General features: G+C 39.2%; 1 protein-coding gene across 4 annotated transcripts in view; it reads left to right on the top strand.

The window, feature by feature from the left end:
* Window positions 1–18285, top strand: part of OPA1 (OPA1 mitochondrial dynamin like GTPase) — a 74762-nt gene that overhangs the window by 1626 nt on the left and 54851 nt on the right. The window contains exons 2-7 of one of the 4 annotated variants that reach the window (XM_084802638.1): window positions 4303–4621; window positions 5255–5351; window positions 6557–6664; window positions 7226–7279; window positions 8016–8083; window positions 13976–14086. In XM_084802638.1, coding sequence (XP_084658764.1) covers window positions 4303–4621; window positions 5255–5351; window positions 6557–6664; window positions 7226–7279; window positions 8016–8083; window positions 13976–14086 — 757 coding nt within the window. The remainder of the gene's footprint in view (window positions 1–4302; window positions 4622–5254; window positions 5352–6556; window positions 6665–7225; window positions 7280–8015; window positions 8084–13975; window positions 14087–18285) is intronic. The other 3 variants (XM_084802639.1, XM_084802640.1, XM_084802641.1) reach the window with 3 other exon arrangements.

Here is an 18285-nt window from a genome sequence, read left to right as displayed (position 1 = left end):
TGTCTTCTGGAAGAATAGCCCTTTTTCTTAACCAGTGAACCATCTCTCTAGCCCTCCAGCCCTCCAGCCCTGCTCCAGGAACTTTTTTTTTTTTAATGATTGAAATGATTTATTATAAGAAAGGGGACCCATTTGTTTTGTCAGAATTAATTAAGAGTCCAAAAGTGGAGCTGTCTCTGCTACAATGTGGGTTTTTGTTTTTTTTTTTTTAATCCTGTGGGATTCTAATTTAGAAGTATGTTCACAACCTTTGGTATTGAAATAAGCTATTTAAGCCGGTGGTGGTGGCAGTGTTTGCCTTTGATCCCAGCACTTGGGAGGCAGAGGAAGTCAGAGCTCTGTGAGTTTGAGGCCTGGTGTACAGAGTGAGCTTCAGGACAGCCAGGGCCACACAGAGAAACCCTGTCTTGAAAACAAACAAACAAACAAACAAACAAATGCATCTAAGTCCTACTCTAGTCATAAGGTTGAAACAGACTTTTTATATACACATAAAAATACTTCTCTTGGATAGTCAAATGGAAGACCAATGACCAACATTTTGTGGATGCAAGAAATATTTGTATAAAATTAATGAAAAAAATAACGTCATACTAGGCAGTTCTATATAGGTAAAAGATGTGGTAGACGAACAAGAGTATATGACTTGGGGTGATGTATGTTGCCTCACATTTGACTTTTGTGTTTAAGTTTCTTTGGATAAAGAAGTCTTTTTTCTTTTATAGCTGCTTTGCTCTTTCTTGACTCTGTCCTTTGTCTTGGGTTTCTTAAGGCTTTGTTCAACTGTGGGTTTTCTTTTTTGTCGAGTCTGGCTTGACCTTTAATTTAAAAAAAAAAAATCTCTTCAGTCCTGCAAAATTTTTCTTCAATTTTATTTTTTCTCTCCATTGCATCTGCTATTTTTCTTCTTAAATATTTTTAAAGAATATTTTGCTTAGATAGGTCCAGTATGTTCTTCCTTTCCAAAATACAACCTCTTCTCTTTATCTGCTTAAAGAAAAAGTGTGCATTTGCCCAATGTGTTCATATGCATATTTATATTAAAATGTTATTTATTTACTGGTATAATAATTAACTATTTACATTATATGCCTACTTTAAAATAAGATTAAATAATATACTGCTTCCATTAATGACAAAGAAAGATTAGGAAACATAAAATGGATTTCTGGATTGATCCTTGGGTAGATGCACATTAAAAAGCTAAAATCATTAAGCCATGTATAATGATGTTAAACATGTAGGTCTCAACACTCAGGAAACCAAGACAAGGGCGACTAGGAATTCAAGGCAGCCTTAGCAACATAGCAAGTACCAGGTCTGAAAAGAGTAAAGAGCAAGACCCAGTCACAGAAAACTGAAGAGTAAAGTCATTCAAAGGCAAGTTTCTGTATCTATAGGAAGCTAATAAGACATGGACTCGCAGCCAGGTGTGGTGGTGCATGCCTTTAGTCCCAGCACTCGAGAGACAGAGGCAGGCAGATCTCTGTGAGTTCGAGGCCAGCTTGGTCTACATAATAAGTTCCAGAACAGCCAGGATTGTTAGACTGAGAGACCCTGTCTCAAAAAACCAACCAATCAAACAAACAAAACCCTCCTTTTTTTTTCTTTTTTTTTTCTCTTTAACTTCCATGCATTGTAAAAGATATGAGGATCACCTTGGAAGTTTTTTTCCAAGGTATAGTTAACTTTATCAAAGTTAGTAGACATGTTTGAAATATACTAAGTTATAAGCTAAGTCATAAAACTTCATGTTGTAAAGTCCTTTTTCTGTTGCAGTCTGTTTATGAGTACGCACAATGAAAAGGGAACTCTACTAAAATCAAACAGAAAGCCCCACCCCCAAGCTTACACATGCACCCCAAGTACACAGGTGTATACATATCCAGTGCTTTATTCTGTGCTCACAGTGGATCATTGCTATGTACCCCATGGACTGTATATACCTCCCATCTTCCCATGTTGATGCTAATTCTTTGTATTGCAGCATATGTCTTCTCTATTTTTTTATTCTCTATCCTGGAAAGTGTTCTTAACTTAATTTCTGCTATTGGTGTATATGCAAGTGCAGCTTTACTTTACAAAAACTGCTTTTTATTCACTAAGCTTTTTTTTTTAATGTTTAAGTCTTTAAACATTGTACTTGCTAATATTTTGGAAGTTTCTAGTATTTTCAGGAATCTTGTGTGTTGTCTGATCACATTTAAGCATGAAGGGCCAGTGGCTGATGCAGGTGCTTTGTTCACGCTGTTTCTTAATGAGAGGGATGGATGACTGGGAAAGCTGTGCTTTCTGTTATTGATTACTTCAGCAAGCAACTTGCCTTTTAGGGCTTTGACAGAGTGGGCAGGTGATGTGAGCCTGTTACAAATGCCAGTGTTGATGACAGCTCTCTCCAGGAAGCCTCCTCCACCGGTACACATGTACTTGGGATCCTTAGGTCCCCCTGGCAGATTCCTCAGTGCCCAGAGGCAATTGCTTTCCTTCTCCTCCTTTTACTCTCTTACCCATTTGTCAGGAATACCTCATTTTGGGGCTGGAGAGGTGGTTGCTGTTTCAGACCTGGGTTTGATTTCCATCCCCCTTACCACAGCTCACCACCATCTGTAACAACATTCCAGGAGATCCAGTGGCTCTTCTGTCTCCAATTGGTAACGTGCACACAAGTACCCAAACATGCATGCAGGCAAAACACCAATATACATAAAATAATAATGATTAAAAATGAAACTGAAAAAAATAGAATGCCCTATGAGCCGTAGCCTTTCCTGGATGAGCCTTTATCTGTCTTTTGAACGGGACACTCTAGAAGATGCCTGTCTATGTACCGGGATTTGCTTTGAGTTGATTATGCCTCCAGAGTACAACTGGAGAGTGTTCTGCTTCTAACCATTAACCTGGAATATTCTGTCCTGTCACTTAAGGTTATTGCTGCCACCCTTGTGAAAATAAGAATATTTGGGACTTGGAGAAAAAGGAGGGAGAAAATAAAGACATAAATACCCAAGGGTTGCGTGTGGTCTTGGAGTTCATCTCAGTGGGGTTAGATGTGGGTTAGGCTCTTTCTGAAAAGTAGAAATACCTCTGGAAGGTTAGAAAGCTCGTCACTCAGTCATACACTGGTAAAGTGCAGCACAAATAGATACTGAAGTGGCATTAAGCCCTTATCCTGGGCTAACCTTTGCTAAGTTCTTTGCAGGTCCCAAGATGAGAAGGAGGGTGGCACATTCAAGAAACTGCATCATAGCAAGGGTGTGTGCTGAGGATCCAGGGGAGGTAGCAGTTCTCCAGAATCTCAGCACAGCCCATTTCCGGTGCTCCTTCTGTTTACACATGTGCTGTCCTCTGTACTTGTGCAGTGTCTCTCATGGGAAGGCCTCAGGCTTTACTGAAGACTGAACCTAGTGTCAGCCTCTCTTTTACTGTCAAACAGGACTCCATTTTAGACAGACAGATTGATGAAAGAAGATAGTCATCCTCTTGAGTTTTTCCATCGTGGGCTTGTGAAAGCATAGCTGGGAACAAGAGCTGCCGCCTGTGATGCTTTTCCTGTGAGAAGGTCTCAGCTTCGTGGTACTAGACGAATGAACATTCTCACACTGCTTAGCTTTGGGCCTCACCCTAGGATGGGACCAAATATGCACTAAGATCAGGCAGGTGGGCATCCTACGGGAAGCTCCCTTCTGTGTAGGAAGTGGAATGGGGGAGCTCCGGCCCCTAAATGGACACTGAGATTCTTGTATCTTGAGGGCTGTTCTGCTGCTTGCATTTTCCTAAGGAACCAGGTTCTTGAGGTAGGATTAACTTAATTTTCATCTCTGCACTAATTTAGGATTGAGAGGCAAAACAAGCCAGTTTCTTGTCCTTCAAGGCAGAATTTTGCATGCATTTTTGTTACCAACTGTTACAGTGCACAGCTTTTGGTAAAACAAGTACCCACCCCTTCCCTCTTTGGTCTCAGTTCCTTGGACTGGTTTCACAGCCCACATATAGCAGATTAACATGTAGAGTCTGCTTCTCATGCCTGGACTTACAGTGCATTTTTATCCCATTGTTAGTGTCTTCTGGGGAAAGTTGTGTTTCTATCTTTGTGCCACATTTCCCCTCGTCCATAGGATGGGGCTAGTTTAATTATTTTGGGGTAGGTTTTCAGCAATACTGAATGAACTGGCACACAGCGAAGTAAACTGTTGTGTAACGGGGCACGGTTTGTAAGTGTGCATGTGTGATCTCTCCTGTCAGCTTCAAGGCACTGTCACCTTCTCTGATATTTCTCCCATCCTTGTTGGTTTGTTTTTTCAGTGAAGTCTGCCAGTCCTTAGTGAGACACAGCTCTGGAGTACAAAGGAACTTACCGCTCCAAAAGCTACATCTGGTGTCACGAAGCATTTATCGTTCACACCATCCTGTCCTAAAGCTTCAAAGACCCCCGCTGAGGACGTCACTTCAGCAGTTCTCTTCTCTAACCAGCCTTTCTTTACACAAACTGAAACTGGCTCCAGTTAAATATGGCTACCAGCCCCGCAGGAACTTTTGGCCAGCAAGGTTAGCTGCAAGGCTCCTCAAACTTCGATATATCATACTGGGCTCTGCTGTTGGAGGTGGTTATACAGCCAAAAAAGTGAGTTTACTCTTCTACTACAATTCTAGTTGTTCTGAAATGTTGTAAATCTGTATAGCATAGTAGAAAGAAATTGTCTCTTCTCTTTAGTGAGTAAGATACAGTTAGCTGTTGGCACATTCACTGTATATATTTACCATGTCCTATGTCATTTCAATGGTGCCACTTAAGTGTTAGCCATAGTTATAGATGATCTGAAGATGCAGCCCTGGTCAGGGAGTGAGAACACTTAAGTCTGGTTCTGGACATTGCATTTAGTAGCACAGGAGAGAAAGTCAGGTGGCATGTCCTCAGGGCCACTTCTGGGCAGCCCTGGAAGCAGAGGCAAAATGGCCTCTCTCCCAGCCTGTCTTCCTTGTGCCCTGTGTTCGCTCATGCTGGATGAGCCCTGCTTGCGGTAGGAATGCTCTGAGCTTTTACATTCTCCACGTTAGATAGAAGAGCAGTTACTTTCATTCTACATACTCAACTACTGACAGGTTTTTAAAAGACCTGGGCTTGTATAAATTTGTTCCTTAAAGGTTCTATACAGAATACGTTTTTCTTGTAGATTTTTCTGGCTAGCATGCTTTCTCTTTATATTGGTGTATGGCATTTGGATTATATGATTGACCATATGTTCTTGTCTTTTAGACCTTCGATGAGTGGAAAGATATGATACCAGACCTTAGTGACTATAAGTGGATTGTGCCTGACTTTATATGGGAAATTGATGAATATATTGATTTGGGTTTGTATCATCAACATTCGAAACAGCTTTTGGATTGCGAGGGGATGGATGGCAGTAGAAATAGTTGCATTGGTAGTTTTAACTTTTGGGTCTAATTTGTGATAGTTTTGTTTCAGTAATGAAAGTAATAATCTATAAAAGAAAAATTAACTTTTGTTACATTTATTTATATGTGTATGGGTGTGTAGCACATTCGCGTAGGCACACACATGCAGATGCATGTATGCATGTGAAGGCATGTGTGTAGAGGTCAGAAGACATTTTGCGGAGTTCTTTGTAATTAAAAGGGATCCTACGGGTTGACAGTCCTGGAACCAAGCATTTCTACCCATTGAGCCATTTTGACAACCCAGAGGGAAAAAGGCTATGAGAATAAGTATCCAATAGTCTGTCATTTTGACGTGGCTGCCAGCACTCTTAGGGAATATTTTTGTCTGGTTTTCTTAATTAGTTGAATGTGACTAACATTAGTTTCTTATTTAAAGGTTACATAGTCGTGGGGATGTGTGCCTTGGTGTTTTCTGTTTTGCTACCCAGCACATCATGGTTGCATTTCCATGCTGCTAGCAGCCTTACCGAATACCATTTTCCACACGATGCCACATTGCCCACATCCTAGGACCCTACGCTAGTGCTTGGTTATTTCTACTTTCTGCAGCCAGCTTCTTTAAAAGTCCATTAGCGTGCAAAGTGATTTTACCCTTTAAAACGCCACCCCTACCTTTCACAAGTATGAGAACAGGATAAGTTCAGTGGCTGATTGCAAGTAACTCAGGATGAGCTTTAAAAAATTGGAGTATTTTCTTCAGTCCCTTTTTAAGACATATGGAGGTGGAATTAATCTGCATAACTGCTTCATCATAGTACTTCTTAAATGTAACCATGTTAGCAAGGGCGTTCTTAGGGAAGGGACAATTGCATTTTTAGAAAAGAATGCATGTTAGTACTGGGCAACATAATGTATTTACCAGTATCTCCATGTAGTGACTGGGAGTCCGGACTTGACGCTAGGCCACCTGGTCTTGAACCCTGGCTCCCTCACTGCTGTGTGCTCTCGTTTTTCATCTTTAAGTAGAGTTGACAGCAGGAAGTATTTTGTAGGACTGGCTTGAGGTTTAAGCAAGTTGGCTTACATTTATAGCCCTAATATTTTTGCTGTAGCCTACTTTGAGACTGTTTGTGTCTCTTGTTTTGGTCCCCTCTAGAGAAAATTAGAAAAGCCCTTCCCACTTCAGAAGACCTTGCCAGTTTAGCTCCTGACCTGGACAAGATCACCGAAAGCCTCAGCTTGTTGAAGGACTTCTTCACTTCAGGTAAGGGGGCGGGGCTTCTCAAGTTATTCACTGCACATAAGGGGGCGGGCCTTCTCAAGTTATTCACTGCAGGTAAGGGGGAGGGGCTTCTCAAGTTATTCACTGCACATAAGGGGGAGGGGCTTCTCATTTAACTTGAAGATTTAGGAACCTCCCAGGGAAAAGGTCTTACTTGTTCCCATCTTTTAATTGAAAACAAATGCAAACACAAGATAAAGTTTGCACAATGCTTTGAATATTGCACAATAGCCTAATCAAGTGAAAATCATTAAGAAAATGTTTTTAGTTTTAGCTTTTAGTTGGTGAGTAAGAAACTATTTAAGTACTTCTTGACAAGTAGATGAGACTACCTATGCATTTGCTTTTCATAACTGCTTGAATCCATTATTGTTAATTTCAAATAAAATTTAATTATTATAGGCCATACAAAGTATAATTCATAAAGATTTATCCTGGCATATTTGCCCAATTATTACCCTAGTATGATATACGTCTGAGATTTCAGACATCCTTGTTTATTCTTATTAAATTTTCATTTCCCCTTTTGCTGATTTTCCACAGGTCCCAAATTGATTAGTGAACTCATAGAAGCTTCTGGCCCACTTCTCTTGTTAGGTGTGTAACCAGACGTTTTTGCTGACCTTAACATGCCTTTTTAATGCTTTTAATAATCTAGTTGCAAATGAAATTGCAGACCAAATTTACAATCCTGCTTATATATGCTGATCTTTAAACCCAGAAGTATGTTAGGCAAACTTATATATCCTTTGATGGAAATAATAAAAAAATATATTTTTGATAATTGAAATGAAAAGTAATTTTAGCTTGTCTCATCTGCCCTGTCATAATGACATTTAAAATTTGCTTTATCTTATACCCATTGTCTGATGGCAGTAGTACTTGGCTGAACTCTAAGTACTCCCGCGGAAAACAATCCATATTAAAGATTGTCTCATTTTGTCATAATTTTCACTTACATTTTAAAAATGGATTAATCTGAAATTTATTGTCATTGATTGCCAGTAATATTCTTAAAAATAAAAATGTATTCTTTGACATTAGTTTGGCTTATTTTGAGCCGTGATCTAACTGTTTGGTGCAGCCTTGGTGTCCTGAGTATAAGTGCTGGCGTGGCAGGTGGGGAGGCACCCGCCTGTCTGGGATTGGCTTTGGTTTTGGTTTTCACTTTGCAATGCTGGGAGTCGAATGCATCCGAGGCAAGCACTCTGCCACTGGGCTATATCCTCAGCCTCCCCACGCCCCACTAACTTTTTAATTGTTTAGATGTCATTTGGAGTTTAGCTTGGGCTGTTGACTAGAGAATTTAAAGAACTGTATTTTTATCTTTAAGGTTCCCCTGGAGAAACAGCCTTTAGAGCAAAAGACCATGGATCCGAAAGTGACAAGCATTATAGGAAGGTAAGTCTAAAACAGAACTCGTCTCATAGGGAGTCCTGAAAACTGAAGTTTTCCTTTATTTTTTTAAATAAAGAGAAGAGGCACCCATCCCCTTGGATGCTCTGTGAAGTAACTATTCAAGGGTTTGTTATAAACTGTACGCGAGGAAAGCTGGTGTAGACAGTTGATACAGTCTTCTCTTTCTTGGGACTTCACAGACCAACATATGTACATATTCCAAGAGGGCACAGGGCACAGGGCATACCAGATGTATGCACGGTACGTGCTCTCTCTTCTGGAGACTTCCTTTAGCTCAGGGAAGAGAGGAGAGAATAGAAAGTGAGTTATTAGTGCATAGGTCACTTCTTAGATATTGAGAACCTACAAGGCTGTATATGGATGAGTCCGATGAGGGGTGCATCAGTTTTAACCCCTTTCCAAACAAATCCACGTGAACACGATGGGGCGGGTGCATATGAAACCCAGAGAAGCGCTGAGTTACTCTGCGTTTCTAGTCATATGTTCCTCTATAACAGTCTTAGTTTTTACGTTTGTCATCTTTTTGAACTGAAAAAAAGAAATAATTATATGTAAAGTTTTGTAAAACTAATGTCTAGATAAGTAAATCTGTGAGTTAAATGTGAACTCTATAGTTTATACTGAGTTTTAAAGCATCATGGGAAAGAAATACTTTTTCTGGTGTTGAAGAGCAAAAAGAAATAATTTCCCTATTTCATTTTTTTCCCTTTCTTTCAACTTGGATTTTTGTTGTTATTATTTCAAATTTTAAATATAAATTCAAATTTTCTTTCTTTTTACCTTTTAGGTAAAACACATAATTTTAAAATATTTATTAAATTGCTTAAGCTTACCACTTATTTTTCCAGTGATTTATTATAACTATTAAATCTAGAATTGTACCTATGCTGCTTTTGTTACAGTTTAAGTCAAATCATAGAAAATGCTAATGTAGTGGCAGCGTGTCCAGCTGCAGCAGAACGTGTTCAGTTTCCTCGGTGCAGTCTGGGTTCTAAGGTTTGACTCCTGCCTGTGACACTTGAGGATAATCTTGTAGACAAGCATAGCTGAGTGTGTGTGATCCGATGAGCCTTGCCTACGGAGGGATATTCGTATATCATGCAAGGAGAGAGTTGAGCATGGTGGTGCCCTTTTTGAGATCATTCAGAAATTAGTTTCTATTCATTCATTCATTCATTTATTTGGGGGGGTGTTGCCTGTGCACCACGTGTATGCCTGGTGTTAGACCCCCTGGGACTGGAGTTAAAGTCAGTTGTGAGCTACCACACAGGTGCTGGGAATGAAGGCTGTACCCTCTAGAAGAGCAGCAGCCCCTTTGGATAGCAGGTCTAAAGAACTGAGTGATCATCAGAAGTACTCAGATGACAACCACAGTTTTCTGGTTACCTTTTAATTGGATCTTAATATGCACTTATTCAAATCATTCTGAGCAACACCCATACCAGCCTGAATATGCCTGATTTTAGCCTAAGTCGTTTTCAGGCTTCGGAACAACCATGCTTCAATTTAATGGTTGTCAGGTTCTTAGTTGTGGTTTCTGGTAAGACTTCCCTACTAAAAATAAAAAATGAAATGGAAATCAATTTCTAAAAATAATAATTGGAGTACATTTCTACAACTAAAACTGAGGTAAAGATCTGTCCTCTCTAATAGGAGAACACACCCAGAAAAGTCTTGGCAGTAAAGGACTTGCTAGGACTGCTCAAAGCCAAGTGAGAGGCAAGGGAGTTGAGGGAGCACGGCTGTCAGGTAGCGGGGCCCGAGTCAGACTGAGCCCACGATGAGCTGGTGACTTGTGCTTCATCTTGAGCTCACCAGACTTGGGGGGTGGAGTTGAGGGGGGGAGGAATTAATGGAGACCTTCAGAAAGCATGGAAGGCAGATCACACTGCACAGTATAAAGAATCATCGTTTTTTGCTTCTACCTGCATGTACCTCTGTTAGAGCGTGGACACTGTTTACAGTGCTCATCGTATGTATCCTCATTAGCAAACATTGAAAAGCATAGTAAGTTCACTTGCAGCCTGGATTGCTTTACTGAGGGATGATTGGCTTATAGTAATACTACTTTATAATATGTGGTTATATTAGCCAAAAGTTTACAATTTGGGAAAAAGTTTAAAATTTTATTCACTGGAGGAAATATATGTAAATTTTGTAAAAATCCTTGAGATCTAGAGAAGTTAAAACCTCTGGAAGCCAAATTAGGAACTGGAGATGTGAGCCTGTTTAGTGAGTGAGTGGACCCAAGATTTGTAACAGTCACAGGTTTGAGGAACTCTTGCTTCCTGCACAGCTACCAGCTACACGCATAGATCAGAGAGATTCTTAGCAAGAGTCACAGCTCATGGACAGTTAGTAGATCAGAAGAAGTGGAGTGATCAGTCATCAGTGATCAGAGGCAAGAAGATGGAGGGGCCAAGCAGGCAGCTTTACTGCATTGTCTGGAAGAAGTACTCTGCCTCTTCTAGATTTTTTGATTCAAGAAATACTATGAACATGTATCAATACCTATACTGTTATCAGTAGATGCTAAGAAACAAAAAGATTTAATGGAAATCGTAATATTGATAATTATTGATAGCCATCTTGTTTATCTCTTAAAACTATTTGTAGAAAATATCCAGGTAGTAAAATATCCAAGTAGTGTGCTGGTTTTGATTAGAGAAAATTAAATAATCCAAGGTGGGAAAACATCTCATTTTGACAACCAGTAACAAAATTGGCATCCAGAAAGATACTTCATTTTGATAACCAATAATAAAATTTATATTCATAAATATCTTGAGCAGCTATATATAAGTTAACAAATTATTTTTAGCTAAACGAATAGCAAAATTATTCAAAGTTTGGAAAGAAGTGCTTAGGAATATTGCATAAAGTTCTTTTTATTAAACCAAAATGTAGTTTGGCAGATGTTATCTTACAGGGCCTGATAGTAAATGTTTTATTCAGGTTTGCAGACCATGATGTCTCTATAAGCTGTTCAGCCTCCCCTCCACCCCCCATCTAGGTTGCCAGCTCTTCTGTAGGAATCAAGACACACCTGCCACTGTGCTCTTTGAAATGTGAGGTGATAAGATGGGGTCAAAGGCGCCTTGAACAGAGCTGTGCAGTATTACTGGGTGGCACTGATGCAGATGCTGGAGATCACAGGCTGTTTTTCCTGGTTTCGAAACTGTAGCTTTCAACAAATTGCTTAGCTCCTCTGAGTTCCTCATTTCCTCTGGAAAAGGAGCCCCCCTTGAAAGGTTGTGAGGGGTAAATCTTACATAAATGTTAAAAGTTAAGGGGCCAATTACAATGGTCATCACTTTGTGTGAGTTGTTGTGTTTTAACGTTTGATTGGTTTCTTCTCCTTGCTTTGTTATGAAGTCGTTTGGAGATTGTGAAAAATGGGAAATGGTTTGTAGGATGGCCATGTACCTTCTAAAGAGCTTTAAAATTATCTTTAACTACAGGTGAGTGATAGGTAAAAATCAGCTGTGTGCAGCAATGTGTGCCAGACCCGGCTCTACTTGGGCAGTAATATATCTCAGGTACACCAGGCCTTATTTAAGATGCTATAATAAACAAAATGGTGCATATCTGTGGTACCAGCCACTCAGCAGGCTGAGACAGGAGGCTTGCTGGAAGCCGAGGCCTTAGAGACCCATCTGGCCCATCTGTCTCTTTGCTGTTCTGCATGCTCAGAGACTGGAAGCTATGCAGCTTATTATTTGCTGCGTTAAGGTGGGGAAAGGTGATCTTAAGATGCATAGCATAGTGTTGATAGTGTTTGTGTCTAATTCTTGTTTTCTCCTACTTTTTTTTTAGGAGGTAACAGTTAATTTCACCTATCTTCAGATAACAGTGCTTCAGTAACAGACTTGGAAGGAAAGTGAGGTGTCGCTAGAAAGAGAGGATTTTCTGGTAGTCTAATGGGTATTATCACATTAACTACAGCCATGTTAGATACAAGCAGTGATTCAGGATGGGGCAATTAAGCTAAGTCAAAATTACCTGACTTTTTATAAGCTAGAGTATCAGGGGTATAAAAATATTAGCAGATATGCTACAAGGTGTGTCCGACCTTGTGTTGTCATCTACAGAGTTCACGATTGAAAACTGCACAATTGATTTTTTTTTTAAAGAGTCAAACAAATAGAATGTTTCAAGTAAGATTGTGATTTTGTGTTGTGCTATATGTGGCTTCTGTGCCTTGGATTCGACACACCTGCAAGCTCACGTAGGAAGCCTTGCTTGTGTGATCTAAGCACGTGGGTGGTTGGAATGCATGATGATCAAGAGAAATGAACAAATGGGATAACACTGTGAAGTTACTTTGTGTTGTTTATTGTGTGGAATGACAAAAAGTATGGGGCGAAGATAGCTGGCAGTGACTTTGATAAATGTGTCAATGACCGTAAAACTACATATACGTATATAGGTAGGTAGATGGATGGATGGATGGATGGATGGGTGGATGGATGGATGGATACATAGATAGACAGATAGACAGATAGATATCTTGAAAATAGGATCAACTTGTATGAGTACATTTTGCACTATTAAATGTGGAAACAAATGTTTCATCGTTTGATTTGCTGTAAATTAGTCATTTTATTCATTGTGTGATATTGATAGTAATCACAGTATCAAAACTAAGAATGAAACATACCCCAAATTTTATATGAATCTTTCTATAACTTAAAATATTTTCCTGTAATGCTCCGTACCCCTCCCCGTGTTATTTTTGTGAACTCCTTTCTGGTTACCTAAGCTCTTAGGTTATGTAAGGTAAATTAAGTAAGTCTCTGGGCAAACCCACAAACTGTAATTTGAATGTACTGTTAACTAGCATTTTTATTTTAACAAATTTTTCAGACAATACAAACCATAGTATTTTTTTTCAAACCGTAGTATTTTTCACAATTATTTTTTTAAAAATCAGAAGCTCTTTAAAGTCCTGGTTTAGGTTGTTTTAATAATTATCAGGGTTTTTGCTGTTAGTCTTATGACTTGGTAAGCCTGGGCCCTTTGTTTTCTAACACGCGACCCTGTTCTTAGTCTTTCTGGTTGAGAAACCATCAGTCTGGTGTCACTGTTGATTCGTAGTTGTCTTTTCCTCCATTTATTTCAAGGCTGGCCATTTCCCAGACCAGCAGTTTACAGCGCAGCGCGCGCCTTACCTCAGTAGGCAGCATCTCCCACGCTATGAAGTCCTGTACAGAAGACCACGTGGGCTTAGTCTTGTGCCCCATGTGAACACAGTGTAATCACAGTGTACCAGCCTAACCTTTAATGATTAAGTAGAATCAATGGTAGAGATAAAAAGGTAGTAAGGTCCAAACTAGCTTTTCCTTTTCAGTTTTCATAATAACTGTATTGTCAAGTAGTTGGTATGTGCTCAGTTACTTTCTCAGAGGCCATTTCTATTTTATGTCAAAGCAGCTATAAAAAGTGAAAATGCAGTCAGAGTGGTTATGTAATGTATCAAGTCAACAGCATACGTTAGTGCACATTGGCAATTCTATAAAGGGTTTTACCAAGAAATCCAGGTACCCGACTTGCTGCCTTCCTTGAGCATGCCTGTTGGTCTGCTTTTACTCCGTGTTGACATTGGCTGGCTGTTAGTCAGCAGTTATTGCACTCTCGCTTTCACTTTTTAAGCCGCGCTGGTATAGTTTTCTGAGATAGCCAGTTTTACTGAGGGGAAAATGGGAATGCAGTGCAGAGCCCACCCATGGGACGGCACTCTGGGTGCACGAGTTTCTGTTTTTTGTTTTCAACTCTCCATTGCTCCCCGTCTTGCATCTGTTCTTCTGTTGTGCCCTTTGGTTTAACGTTGTTCTCCTCCCCAATTTTCCTCTCCTCATTGTAAACTCATGGCAGGGTCTGCTTGGTGAGCTCATTCTCTTACAACAGCAAATCCAAGAGCACGAAGAGGAAGCACGCAGAGCCGCTGGCCAGTATAGCACGAGCTATGCCCAACAGAAGCGCAAGGTGATGGGTGGTTTAAGGGGCTACTGATGCAGCAGCACACTAACCAGCCTTCTCTGCCAAGACCATGTTGCCCTAAGCTCTTGATGCCCTCCAGCCATGGGAAATTATTTTTAACAAAGTAAATGAAAAAGATACATCATTACCCCCTAAAGTGGGTATGGTAGACACAGCCCAAAACATAAGCTCACGTTTAAGAATCTAGGTTCCCTGAGAGAGCTTTGTATTTAGAGAGAAATTGTGAATGGTGTTCATCTGGTCCAATTGAGTCACTCAAATAATTGGATATTGAAGCTGCATGAAGTCCTTAAAAATATTCTTTTAACCATTAGGTCAAAAGCCTGCAAGGTCAGTCCCTGTATCCTGCACAGACTTTTATCACAATAAAACAAGGGTATTGATTAGTCTTAAGCTACTTATCTCACATCTCGTAGATTAGAGAATTTTTTATTTTAATTAAGATCAGAGAAATTTTAAAACTTTGTACAAACCTTATTCAGGAAAAAGAATCAGTCATATACTTAGTTTCTTGTTTGCTCTTATATCTAAGTCCAGGAATATTACAGGTACAGGGTTAGTGCAGTGCTGCTACTGGCTGATCTTGGTGGTGGTTAATGTTTGAGTGCTCATCGTAATTCCATGTTTGCTTACGTCACTTCCTGGCCTTCTCAATTCCATGGCTGTGCAACCAAATAAGTAGGAAAGGAAAGCAAGTAATTTCATCTTTGTGCTTAGTTTCTTGACTTGAGGAAGGATTCGTTTTAAACATGCTCTGATTACATATACTGTGAGTATATCATTTAACCGTTCTTAGAAGTTAGGTGTCTCCACTGAGCCATCCATGCCGTAGCTTTGTTACAGAAAGAAGTGGGAGCAGCCTGTTCGTCCTGTTACCTAGAAACAGGAGTGTGCTGCCAGTTACAATTTGTTCTTTTTTCATAAAGAGTAGATTGAAGTGAGGCCCATCTTTCTGCCATCTTAAGATCTAAGATGCAGTTTAAAATTATACCAACATGCTCCTAATTCTGCCCATTCCAGGGATATAAAGAATAAATCCTGGTTTATTTTTCTGAGGTACTGCCCATGTATGTTCAGTTTAGTCCTACTTTAAAGTCTGTCTTCAGACTTAAGGATATGTCATTTCTGTTCTATTTACTTGGTTATTTATTTAACCCTTTTGTTCCTATTTTTGGAAGTTTATGGAAGTGACAGAATTGTGCCTCTGTTGGTTTGTTTGTCAGGGAACACATAGTGGAACACCAACCTGGGCTTGCTCCTGCCCTGAGTAGGTGACTTCTGTGAAAGTTAATAAGACTTTAAAAATAATTTAACCTATCCCATGATGACTCCATTCTCCTTACTGCCCTGACCAGCTTTGTTTTGTTTGTTTTTCTTTGTCTTCCTCTGCTTCATAAAGTTAGTGCAGAGATTATGTCAGCTCTCACCATTATGGTCAAAATCTCTATTTCTGAGTTTTTGTTTGTTTGGTTGGTTGGTTGGTTGGTTCTTTCTTTCTTTCTTTCTTTCTTTCTTTCTTTCTTTCTTTCTTTTTTAATCATTCCAGGCATTTGAGGTTTACATGAGGCCTATAATAAACCATAGGCACTTTTAAGACCTTTAAATAATTGTTTTTCTGTTCTTGAAAATCCAACTATGTCTCGTTTCTTAATATTTTGTTAGAAGTAAGTAAAATTTTTGCTATATTTTCTGAGCAAAAGAGATAGCCAGAGGCATTCAATCTATGATTTCCACATATAATTTTCTAGAGATCTTCAGAACAGCCACAGTGACTTACTAGAAAGAATTAAGTTCTAGAGTTAGTGTTGTTCTCATGAGGAGCTAGGTTTTCTCTTCTATGCACGAACTCATTTGTGCACAAGGTCCCGCCTTTTCTCCATCAGGTTCACAGCCTTGGAATTGTAGAGACATTCTGGTTCAATGCCATTGGTTTAATTCCAATCAGGGTGACTTTAAAATTAATTTCACAATAAAACTAAATATATTTCACAAGAGAGCTTGAGTCTCATGTTGTATGCAGCCAAGCTTTACCAGTAAAGCCATTGGAAGAAAATATACCTAAGCTGTCTAAAGAGGTGGCTGGGGAATGTAGCCCTCTCAAGCACGAGGCCCTGAGTTCGATCCCCAGAACCCATGGAAGCCTGTCAGGGATGGTGGCATGCTCTTGAATCCCAGTTCTGGGGAGGCGGAGGTGGGCTCCCTGGGCCTCGCTGGCCAGCAGGCCTAGTCTAATTGGAGAGCTCTAGAGCAGTGAGAAACTCTGTCCCTAAGGAGGTGTGTAGTTTCACCAAGCTAGCCTTTTGGCTTCCACATGCATGTACACATGTGCACAGATACCACACAGGCACCTGCACATTTGAAAAAAACTACAGTGGCACATTAGAACTAGCTCGTGGTAGTCTCTAAGAAAACATGTAAAAGTTATCTTCTTACCAATCATTAATATTTAGTTTTATAAACTAAAAGTCTTCATCCTAGATTTTAGGAAAAAAGTAAGATATCAGTTTTTACTCTACCACCTTCCTTAAAACATTAATTTTGAGGCTGGAGAGATGGCTCAGTGGTTAAGATCACTGGCTGCTCTTCCAGAGGTCCTGAGTTTAATTCCTAGTGACTGCTTGGTGGTTCACAACCATCTATAATGGCATCAGATGGCCTTTTTCTGATGCCCTCTTATGTCATGCGGGCATACATGCAAATAGAACAAACACACACACATAATATAAATAAGTTTCTAAAAAACATTAATTTTGATCCTTATTAAATGAAGTGGCTAAGAAATTTGCCCTTTTGTAATATTATAATTAATTGTTTTGACTTCTTACGTAATTTTTTTAACCCAACTACTAAGTTAACCTTTTATAGCCCTGGGCTTGTATTAACATTTTAACTTTTTAATTTAATTATATTAGTTTCTTAATTGTTGTTCCACATGCTGAGTAGTGTTGAATATTTTACAGTAATTTGGGATATACTGCAGGAAATCACACAATTTACATTTAAAACTAAAACCAAAACAAAGCTGATCATAGTGATGAGCACCTCAAAGTCCAGCACTGGGGAGACAGAAGCAGGCCAATCTGTGAGTTTAAGGCAGCCTGGTCTACATAGTAAGACCCTGCCTCAAGAGGAACAAAGTAAAGCAAAAAGAGTTGAAAGTAGTGGTGTTTAGGTATCACATGGTAAATTTGCTACAGCTGGATGAATATTTAGTGGAAGAAAGCAAATCACAGTACTTTTAAGATGAGCCAGCAATTTAATCTGCATCATAATTCTTAGGATCTTACTATAACAGAATGATGGCATGCCCTGTGATCTTACGTTGGAGTAGTTGGCTTCTTCCTTGGTCTTTTAGGTTTTGTTCTTTGGGTTGTGGGCTCTTTGACTTGCCTGGCTCCTCAGTTTAAGAGACTTAATACTTCTTGTCCAGTCTACCTGAGCACACATAGTCAAAATGAAAAGATAAATTGTATCTACAAGTCTCTTCTTAGCACTCAAGGCTAAAAAAAAGTTTGCATTACAAAATTTCACTGCAAAATGATTTTAGAAGATTTTCAAACATAAACATTTAAGGAGAAAAATGTACCTGTCACTTGTAAGAAGTATTATCATCTATGAAAATATACATTGTTCAGAATTAAGAGTTAAAGATCTAAAAATAACATTTTGTAGCATGGACAAGATTTATTAATGTCTACCTAAGTAAAATAAATCATTTAAAATCTGAGGAAGACAACTCTGTGTTCTGTCAAGAAACCAGTGCACACTTGTGTGAATTTATCATAAGTGACATTGTTTTTGCTTTATTTTCTGCTTATAATTGTATTGTGACTACTTTAAACTCTATTATATAATGAAATTTGGAAGTTTTACAATAGTTTGTCTTAGAACTATTGATAACAATTTGAAGTAGTTTGCACAATACCCATCAATTTTGTCTTTTATGTTCAAATCAGTTTTAATTGCTTAACGTGGTTTCCTTTCTAAGATAGTCTGCTCTATTGAGAGGTAATAGATGTTGCATTAGAAGTGATTGTAAAAACCAGCCTCTGGCTCCATGTAACTCTGGGGATGCCAGTTGATCTCTGTGCTTGTTATACACGTCTCTACTGATAGTGAGGAAGCTGGGTGCTGTTCTTTAGAAGATACACTGTAACCAGTGAGCTTTTTCAGTAGCTGTATAC

Source organism: Acomys minous, assembly GCF_964271855.1.
Source record: "Acomys minous genome assembly, chromosome: 11".
Lineage (NCBI taxonomy): Eukaryota > Metazoa > Chordata > Mammalia > Rodentia > Muridae > Acomys > Acomys minous.
This window is presented reverse-complemented; position numbering and strand designations above follow the sequence as displayed.